At 36.5% G+C, this 10231-nt stretch overlaps 1 protein-coding gene and 1 long non-coding RNA gene across 4 annotated transcripts in view; one reads left to right on the forward strand and one right to left on the reverse strand.

Moving 5' to 3' along the window:
• The window catches only part of LOC129446927 (uncharacterized), a 26031-nt gene extending 21639 nt beyond the window's left edge, over positions 1–4392 (forward strand). The window contains exon 3 of the long non-coding RNA XR_008645305.2: positions 4257–4392. This is a non-coding gene — a long non-coding RNA (uncharacterized lncRNA). The remainder of the gene's footprint in view (positions 1–4256) is intronic.
• fgf13b (fibroblast growth factor 13b) overlaps positions 1–7278 on the reverse strand; it is an 18894-nt gene extending 11616 nt beyond the window's left edge. Inside the window, exons 1-2 of one of the 3 annotated variants that reach the window (XM_073874275.1) lie at positions 7089–7278; positions 4232–4399 (exon numbers count right to left, since the gene is read on the reverse strand). In XM_073874275.1, the coding sequence (XP_073730376.1) occupies positions 4232–4399; positions 7089–7140 (220 nt within the window). In that variant the 5' untranslated portion in view covers positions 7141–7278. Of the gene's footprint in view, positions 1–2613; positions 2924–4231; positions 4400–7088 lie in introns of those variants that run through there. The other 2 variants (XM_073874276.1, XM_055208442.2) reach the window with 2 other exon arrangements.
• Between the last annotated feature and the right edge of the window lie 2953 nt (positions 7279–10231).

Genomic DNA, 10231 nt, shown 5'->3' on the forward strand with positions numbered 1-10231 from the left:
ATATTTTTAACTACAATTTTAAGATTTTTACCATTTGAAAGGTTAATCTGGTCAAACTATAACCGGAAACCCACCCGATCAATAAAAACTGAAAAAATTATTCATTAAATTTACTCTTTTTTATTTTATTTTTTTTTTTAAGGTAAGCGGTTGCAATCAATTTATTTAAGCTTCAAAAGTTTTTTGTTTGTATTTCTAATTTTTTTGTTTAAATTAAGCTTAAATAAATTGATTGCGTAAATTGAATGAATAATTTTTTTCAGTGAAGTTTGTTTTATTTATTGCATTCATACATGTTATTAATTTTAATGGTACTTTACTTTTGACTATTTTACTGAGCAAAATCTGATAAATGAGCAGCCATGCTAAGTTGGGAAATATTCTAAAAATAAATGTTCAACAACCAACCAAACAAGCCAATGTACAGACAGTGTCATATATATCTATTTAGCCAGATCTCTGACTCAGACTGCGTGATAAAACAAATGACAGTGCTGTGTGCCCTGGCAATAATGCAACCTCAGCTTTATAGCTAAACGAAAAGCCAGTGCTAAAAAGCAATGAACTGTGAAATCTCTTGTCTTGTTACTTTGCACAGTGGATTTTCTTTGTCAAGTTCAAATTCCTGGTACACACCATAAATTATAACAATGATATGGAGTTGAAGAAAGATCCAAGGAAGTATTATTACAGTCAGAAATCACTACTATGAGGATGATGATGGTGGTGATAGATGGACATGGTTTTAGGAGTAAAGTCAGACCTGGCCGCCTTCTCTTGCGTTTTTTTGAGCCAAAGAGTTTGACTCTTGAGAACAAGTTGAGCCTGCTGGGTTTCTCACAGTTGCCTATGCTCTTATTGGGGCTGCTGGCGCATCGGCCGGCATTCGCTTTCTCTCGCTCCCTCGCCTGCCTCTTCTGCCGAATGAGGGAGCTGGCGATCGCTGCGGCTGTAGCCAGTTTGGCGTTGTGGTGTGGCGACGCGTCCCAGATCAAAAAGCTCGCATACACAGCGTGTTGCGTGTGTTTAGGTCCTGTGTATTCAAAACATTGTCACTGAAAAGAAAATCAGTATTCCGTGATGGACTGCGTAATGGTCATTGCAGGATTCCTCCGGTTCCCCCAAAGGAGAAGAGCATTTTCAGAAAAACATATCACTTAGTTTCACACATTAAGAGCATGTAAACAGTTCATTCAGGTTTTGTTGTTGTACTCGTGCATGGTGCAGCAGCTCCTGGACAGCAGCTCCACTTCTCTCCAAGGAAAAGAGGCTTCTTTTCCAGAAAAATGTTCTTTATAACGGTGCGTTTGCATGAGAGAGAAACGAGTGCCATCGTGCCATGATCCAAACCTCCCGTACTCCTGTTGGAAGCCGTATGCACCGATTAAGAAAAATGTGAGCACCTGTTAACTCATCGCGTCCCAGGAAATAAAGAAATATTTTCTTCATGTGAAGGAGAAAGAGAGCGAGAGAGAACAGTGCCAGAAAACTGCAAGTATAAGGGCTCCCCGCCTTTGAATAACGCACCGTTTAATTGAAGTTGAGTGGATTAATCGGCATCGGCGCTTATGTTTCCCCCGGCGGTCTCGGCTGCTTCCCCTGCAGATGTGCTCATGTTTTCAGCAGTGGAGATCTGCATAGGTGCTTAATAGCCCCCATTACCAAGACCGCCCAAAATATGGAAATTCAGAGGCGTGGGGAAAACATATATGACTCTGATTCAAAGCGCAGAAAATGTGTCAGCAGTACGATCCATCACGGCATCTGAGCGATAATATCCACATCCACTGGCGCGGAGATTCCTCTTCTCTTGTCTCTGCAGCACGAAGCTCATTGCACTCGCAGTGGCTCCTGCAGCACAGATTCGGTGGGCTGCATGGTGACAGACAGCCCGAGAGACGTGACTGTGGTCTTCAACAAGGCGCTGTGTATATAGAGCATTCACTGAGATCAAGAGTAGCCTGATTTCACACCATCCAGTTCATTTTGTGTTTAAGTGGGCAACGCCTGTTCTTGTATAAAATAAGTAATTGAATAAAATATTCTGGGTGTGTGCGCGCGCACAATTACTTTTAAGCACGCGTTACGCAGCAACTATCTATATGTTCAATTTACCTGCGCTTTTCTACCTTAAAAACATTCTGAGGTAATATTGACGCGACTTTTTCTCTCATGTAAGAGCAACGACAATGTGTTACGTAATATTTTCCTCAGTTTTCGCATTTAAGGAAAAGATGGGCGGTGCCATTTACTTAAAAAATTTTTGAAGCGCAGCAGAAACATATATCATCTCTGTAAAATCGTTTCAAATTAAGTTTTAAGGTAAAGTCTAATCTAATTCAGAAATGGAAATCGTACTTTGATAGAAACAACTAGAAAACTGTCGACCCACTTAAGTTCAATTGAACCTTTACAGATTTCAGCACTACGGACAGCGCCAAAGACGCACGCCTCTCACTTAATAATAGTATACTGTATGTCAATAAAATCATTAAAATATGCGAATGCGATATAATATAGCTACTTTTACATGGATATTTTATATATCTGTGCAAACAGCTCTTATAAATAAAGACCCTTTGCGCCAACATGCACGGATATCTAAAATTGTACCTGATACTGATCTTCTTAAGGGAAACGCCATGCTACGCATCCACAGATGGCTTTAACTCTTTCGCACTTCTTCACCGTGTACATGTGCAAAACAAGAAATAAGGGCGTTTTAAACTTTCAACTACCACTCATGAGTATTCTGTCCATTAAAAGAGCGCTACCCCGTGATCATAGCAGATCATTATCGGTTGTTATTGACAGACCACTATGCGTACGGCGCCTCATCAATGATTTAGTAGATGCATTTATGATACTGCCAACACTAACATTCACTTCAGGGTCATTCACAGCAAGACGACGAGCCAGGAGCGTATAGCGAAAGTCTTTACAGCCAACCCTCCTAAACCTTTGTTGTGATGAATGAATCCTAATCAGGAATTACGTAGGTTTCTCGAGGATTTACTTCAACGTTATGCTTGAGGGCGCAAGTGGGTAAGCTGAATATAAATGCGGTGCCATTGAAGAGGGAAATTCAATTTCAATGGCATAATAGAGCCACAAAAATCAGCTGTGTGTTGGATCTAATAGTCAACAATAAATAGCAGTATTATTATTGACAAAGGCATGTGGAAAAACAACAAACAAAATCAATTTGGATACAAAGCTTGCCTATAATATATATAATTCTTGTAAATAAAAATTACAGAGACCTGACTTGTTTACAAACTATACAAACAAGAAAACAGTTCAATATCTCACAGCATAAGAAACCACAGCAGCCGCGTCACGTCACACTGTTCAGAGAGACTAATGAGATATCGGCATAATGAGGAAACAGGATTTTGCTCAAACTGGGAAATTAAATTAGTCTGGCTTTTCTTCCTGTTATGTGTTGTACCAACATGCGAATAAACATATCTAATCTAATAAACATCTATGGTCACATTACTGTCACTATATACATCTGTAGATGTTTATGTAATAGATTTTGGCAGGTTAGATTAATAGCCATGTACAATAAGTTGTAATCTTACGTCACAACTTTGGTTGTGTATTTAGTTCACTTTAACTTAAAAATCACATTTATTTTAGTGGTTTGATGCTGAATCCTATAGCCAGCCAATAAAACGAAAGAAAAAAAAATCAGGATAATGTACCTTTTAAGTACCAGGTAGGACCAATTTGACAAAACTGAATCATTCATGGTTTCCTCTGGCTGATTTTCAACAGTTAAGCGTTAGCTGCAATAAGTCTATATTATAGACAGAAAAAACAACCCCACCCTGACAAAGTTTATTGCTACTAGAAACTGAAAAAACTGAGCTTATCACGACCTGTGCTTCTAAAATGCACAGTAGTGTACAAAGGTACAATCAATGCATACATGCAAGACTCATTGAAGTGTTGGTCTACATGTGAGGGCATACCAAACCAATGCAGCAATGTAGATTTGACCACATATCACTTACAGTAAACAAAACCACAAGAACAGTTGTGAAGAGTTGTGCGACTAGTACTAGTACTAATGTCTTGAAACAACAATGTGATGTAAATTAACAGCATTCCTTCACACCAGTGATGTTTCCATTGTGTTAAAACAATCTATTTCTTTTATTGTTTGTGGGTAAATAATGTGAACACTACAGGCACAATTGATAAACCTCTCATCTTGACAAACCTTCAATATTCTCTTTTTTCTTTAGTATGGAGATTTTCCAGAATGGACAGCAAAAGAGTTCTTGACATTTATTATGAAATGATGAGTATTCTTTTGGATCTACTGCAATAGACTGAGTTGACTCCGCCCGCAAGAGAATATACTCCTTGCCATCTTGTACTGTGTAAACTTCAACATAATGATAGAACAGCAAATATCAGGACAGTTAAAGCATGATGAACATGATATGAATTGTAACAAAACATTGTATACACTGTAACACTACGATGCATGCGACGGTGCACGTACACATACAAACAGGAGACAGTGTCACAGACCACACACACATTTGCAAAGCTGATACTGACATCTGCTGGCAAAGCCATAGATTTAGTAGTTTACTGTGTTTTTGTTCAGGAAAGGTTCAGCTTAAATATTAAAGTTCTAATTTTCTCACATTGTTTATTTATGTTGTATCAAACCCAAAAGCTTACTTCTGTGGAACACATTTTTTATGAGAAAGCCTAGGCCTGTATGTAAGTGAATGTGAAACAAATCTTCCAAAATTTGTGTTCTAGTAATAGAACGTGGGTTTGCAGCAACATGGGCGTAAATAAAAAAATACCAAATTTTAGGGTGAAGTGTATAAATAAAAAATGTAAAAGACGTAAGTGGGTCATGTTTTAAAAATGACACATACAGCACTTACTAAAGAACAGTATTTTTTAATACTTTTATATGCTCTACTAAAACTAAAAACTTTCTTTACAGCCAGGGACTGTCAGATTTCTGTAGAAAAGTCTTGTTTATACTTTTACGGAGGAGCATTTACATACTGTAGGATATTACAGATTAATAAATTGTTGACTCTGATATTTATAAGTTTCAAGCCTCAAACAGTGGCTTCAACAAAGCAGATCATAGTGCACTGACAGAAAAATTTGGTCAAAATATGTACCCTAACTGTCACTGGGGCAGTAACCTTTCAAAAAGTACAGCTTTGGACCTATAAAGAGTTTATATTAGTACCTCTGAATTATATATTGGTACCTCAAAGGTTCATATTGATGATACGTTTATATCTGTGCGTATTATGACTTTCTAAATGGTACTGCCCCAGTAACAGCCATACTCTAAAAATGGCTGGGTTATTTTTGACCCATAATGGGTAAATATTGGACAGAACACGTGCTGGGTTAAAAATTACCCCACGCTGTAAAAAATTCCGTAGAAATTACAATGTTATTGCAGCTGGGTTGCCGATAATTTACCGTAGATTTAAATTTATGTTATTTACTGGCAAGAGTTTGTTCAAAGTTAAATAAATTTTAAATATTAACAAGTCTTTATCTTTACAGAATAAAACTATATAATAACCGCCTCATGCTAAGCATTCTGGGAACCAGAAATCATCATCAACCTTTTTCTGTTTTTTGCTTCAGATTTTGTTTCCCAAAATGTTTTGCTTGATGCTGTTTTTTTAGTTTTACTCTGTAACGACAAAGACTTGTAAATGTTAAATGTTCATTTAACTGTGAACAAAATGTTGCCAGTAAATAACATAAATTTAAATCTACGGTAAGTTACCGGCAACTCAGCTGCAATTTCTACGGATTTTTTCACAGTGCATGTTGGGTCAAAAATGCATTGGGTCACTTCCTAACCCAGCACGTGCTCCGCCCAGCACCCACCCACCACGGGTCAAAACCAACCCAGCCATTCTTAGAGTGTAGAGTATATATTTTGAAAAAAAAATCTATATATGGCAACCTATATCTATATATGGCAACCCTTTTCATATCAATATAGCCTACATTTTAAGGAAAATCAACTGGTAAAATACAGAATTAAACAGTTAAATGATTGTTGTGTTTAATTTAGAGTTACAATAACCTGTACATTTTCTCTCCTTTAAGCTGAATCCCCACAGGTCTATTATTCATAATTAAACGTTATGGCTCTTAATGACCCTTCATTTCACATGGCCTCAGAGTAGATGTGCAGATTATTTTTCACTTTTCCATGACGTAATAAGTTTAATGAGTTTTCTGTAACAACTTAATCAAAGGTAATCTTCTGCACAACCATTTATAGCTCACTCTCAGGGGTTTTAACATCTAATACTTAAGACCCAACCACACACACGCACACTTTTGTTTAATTACTAGTGCTTGTAATATATTTATTAATAAAATATATACAATACATTCTGCTTTATAATTTCAGTTTGTTGACAGAAAAAATAGATCCCATCTTCGCTTTATACAGCATGTTATGTATATTTAATGAGGCAGCTCTCTCTCCGCCTCTTTGTCACCATGGCAATAGGTACCCAGCCTACATCGGTGAACTGAAGCGCGCTGAGTGCTTATAGCTTATCCATGCCCGCGTTTGGTCAGGAAAAAATGAATAAATACACATCCGTGAAAATGTGCATTCAATTTACACGCTATAAATTCTCAAATAAAAGCGTTGGCTTTTTTGATGTTAAACCGTGAAAACAGCGTATACAGTACAGCTTATTCTTGCCACGCGCAAAGCGCGCTCGTGTTTTGTAGTAGATTTAAAGTGACCGTACAGGCACCATTGTGATCGCAAATAAACATCGTACGCACTTCTTGGTTGTGTGTAAATGCTTGCAGTTGAAGTTACTTTACGTGTGGTCTCGGCCTTTGCATGTAGAAGTAACTACCAAGCAACGAGTGAATCAATAATGTATGATTTTTCCTGCGGTCTATAAATTGTAATCGCCATGATTAGCATACAACGTGCGTCTTTGTTTGCAGCAATAGCTACAGCGCGATTATAAGAATAGATAAAAACTGCATAAGCACACTGGGATGCATTTATTTGCAAAAGCTTTTGTGCAATGTCTTACCCTTGGTTGCATCCTTATCTTCTTTAATCTTGAGTAATGCTTTCCCGCTCATAGATCCCAGTTTTGATGAAGAAATCCAGATAATAACTTGAACCAGACCATTTAAAACTGGCTGTTTTGTTCAACAGTGGCCAATCCCTCCTTAAAGACACCAGGTTTTCACTCAACAGCTGTTTAACAGAGAAATATTCCTAATGAGAAACGTCTTTATAAAGGTTGTCATGTTTAATATATTGTTTACATTAAAGCATGCACACGACCTCCGAAATAAATCATTTGATTTTCTAAACACACTCGTTTTTAGGTCAGGTTTTTTAGTTACACATGTATTTGATTTACAGTTGGTCTATAACATCAAGAGCTGAATTCTTACCTTGTCGCTACAATCTCTGGCAGGTGTGCATTGCGCTCGGCTTTGTTATATGTGACAAAAGACAAGGCAGCAAAGGAAGCCGTAAAAATATATAAATGAAACAGCCAGTGAGAAATTAGAAATATGCTTTAAAGGCAAACTCCTCGACCACCCTACACACTACACAATGTCGTAGAATACAGTTGGAAAAGTGCACGATTAGAATTTGAGCGCTGATGATGCGCGCTCTCGTCACACGTCATGAGAGCACATGGTGGTGTATCACCCCCACTACGCAACGGGTCAATGACATGCATATTTTTGTGTCTGAGGCATTATGTAATATAAAATTATCTTTATACATTTATGACATGTATATCTATATAAAACCTATTTAGTTTAAATACATTTTCAGTATTTTTAATAATAAACACTAATTTTTTAGTTGGTATCTCAAACTTGTAAAATGGCAACCTTATAAACTGGTGTCAATTCAAATAATTTGAACAGCTTTTTGCTGAATGAAGCAGATGTTTTGAGTAAAATGGTTATATGAGTAGTCTACTAAGTGACTAATAAAGAAAGTTGCCTCACCTAATGTAGGCTATGCTGCACTCAGTTTAAACACCACTTATATGTTTAACACATTAATGTCCTTTCTAGTCAAACTTTATATTTTTGAAATAATTAATAAATTAGTTTCCAGCCTTTATACAAATATATTTTGGAAAGTATTACATTAATTATACATTTGTGTTTAAAGGTAGTAATGTGTTGCCATTTTGGGTTTGCTGCTATTTCATGGTGGGGACCCCCCATAAGACTTGATTCAATTCGAGCACTGGTCAGGGCAACACTGTGTCTTGACATCAGGTCACTGTTGGGTCTTGACATCTGATCAAAGTTGGCCTAACATCCAGATCCAGCCTTGGCTTGACATGAAAATCCAACATTGAAATGACGTAAAAATCCAAAGTTGATCTGACTTTGATCCAACGTCAAAATTGAATCCAATGTTGCTCCACCGTCAATATTCACCATAGATCCAACAACATCAAATTCAAATGTTGATCAGACGTCAAAATCCAACTTTGATTCGATGTCAAAATCCAACGTTGATCCGACATTAAAATCCAACTTTGATCCGATGTCGAAATCCAACATTGATTTGACGTCAAGATCCAAAGTTGAAATCCCACCGTTGATCCGACGTCAAGATCCGTTGTCAAAATCCAATGTTGATCCTACCACAAGATCCAACGTTGATCCCGTGTCAAAATTCAACGTTGATCCTACGTCAAGATCCAACGTTGATTCAGTCATAATCCAACGTTGATCCGACATCAAAATCCAACGTTGATGTACCTTTTTTACAGTAAATGTGTTTTACACTTTTAAATTAAAAAGCATTATAATTTTAAATGGCACTATCAAATAAACAAACAATCAGCATTACCCAGAGCTCGCATTAAAACATTATCTGAGACAATGATTGGTTGTACCCCCTGACATATTTTTGAATGGGAATATCAAAAATAATATCATTAAAGTGTACTGAAATGTTTAACAAAACTTAACAACATTATTCTTGATGTAAATATGCATTACATTCGTTTTTAAAAGATTTTTAAAAAAGTTCTTGTTTTGTCATTTACCCAACTATTGAGGTCACATTGGAAAGCCCAATCCTCACATGATGCATGACGTTGGTCACCGCTAGTGATGCAGTCAGATTTTTCAGGGGTTGACAAACATACGCAAAGTCAATGATTACTTTCTGCAGGCCGATTTCATGCAGTGATTCAGCCCAGCTTTCATCCATTTAATCACTTATATCCACGATTAGTTAATATAGCAGAATCATAAACTGAATTAAAACTGGATAACCTTATTTACCATCATGTATTCACGCATTTTAAAAATGTTGGGTTATTTCAACCAATGATTGGGTCAAATATAGACATTTCAAACCAACGGTTGTGTTTGTCTGTATTTTACCCAAAATTGAGCAGAAATAATCCAACATTTTGTGTAGAATATTTATATAATATGCAACATTTTGCCACAACATTTGTTACATTTTCCTATCTAACCAGTATAAATTATTCAGTTTATACTGCCACAAAAACTCTGTGTTACATAAAAGGGTCAATTTCAAGTCAGTGCTACTGTGAGATGGTTGGATATTAGCTCTATAAATGTTTAAACTTTAAATTGTTTTAAACTAGACGTGTCTGAGTCTTTACATATTTTGTATGAGACACTGCATGCAAAATTTATAGTTGTGTTAGGAAATTGATTTAGAATTACTTAGATCAACATTGTTTATTATAAAGAAAATAAAATACCCTGTATGCATTTTTTACATAAGGAATTTTGTTTCTGTTGTTCTCTTGCATTTAAAATGTGTTTCAGTTTTTAGTTAACAGCTGTAGAGAAGACGGCAGCATAAATCAACCCAGTTTTGCTTCCAAGTCTAAACAGCTGTGTGTCACTCTTTAGTTTTGTGACTCATACAATGTCATTCATGACTGTAGGTGTTGCACGTAAGTATCTACACAAATATTACCCACTTCACTAATTCATAAAATGGTACAAGGTCACACAATACAAACTTTAAACTAAACACTGTACAACACAAAAAATAAAACGTTTTTAAAATCTTCATGTATAGGAAACAATGATTTACTGGAAGCACAAGGATCAACAAACACAGTCCTGGAGGTTCAGACAAAAAAAGCATGCACACACGCACACACACACACGCACGCACGCACACACACACACACAC

Source organism: Misgurnus anguillicaudatus, chromosome 12 (assembly GCF_027580225.2).
Source record: "Misgurnus anguillicaudatus chromosome 12, ASM2758022v2, whole genome shotgun sequence".
NCBI lineage: Eukaryota > Metazoa > Chordata > Actinopteri > Cypriniformes > Cobitidae > Misgurnus > Misgurnus anguillicaudatus.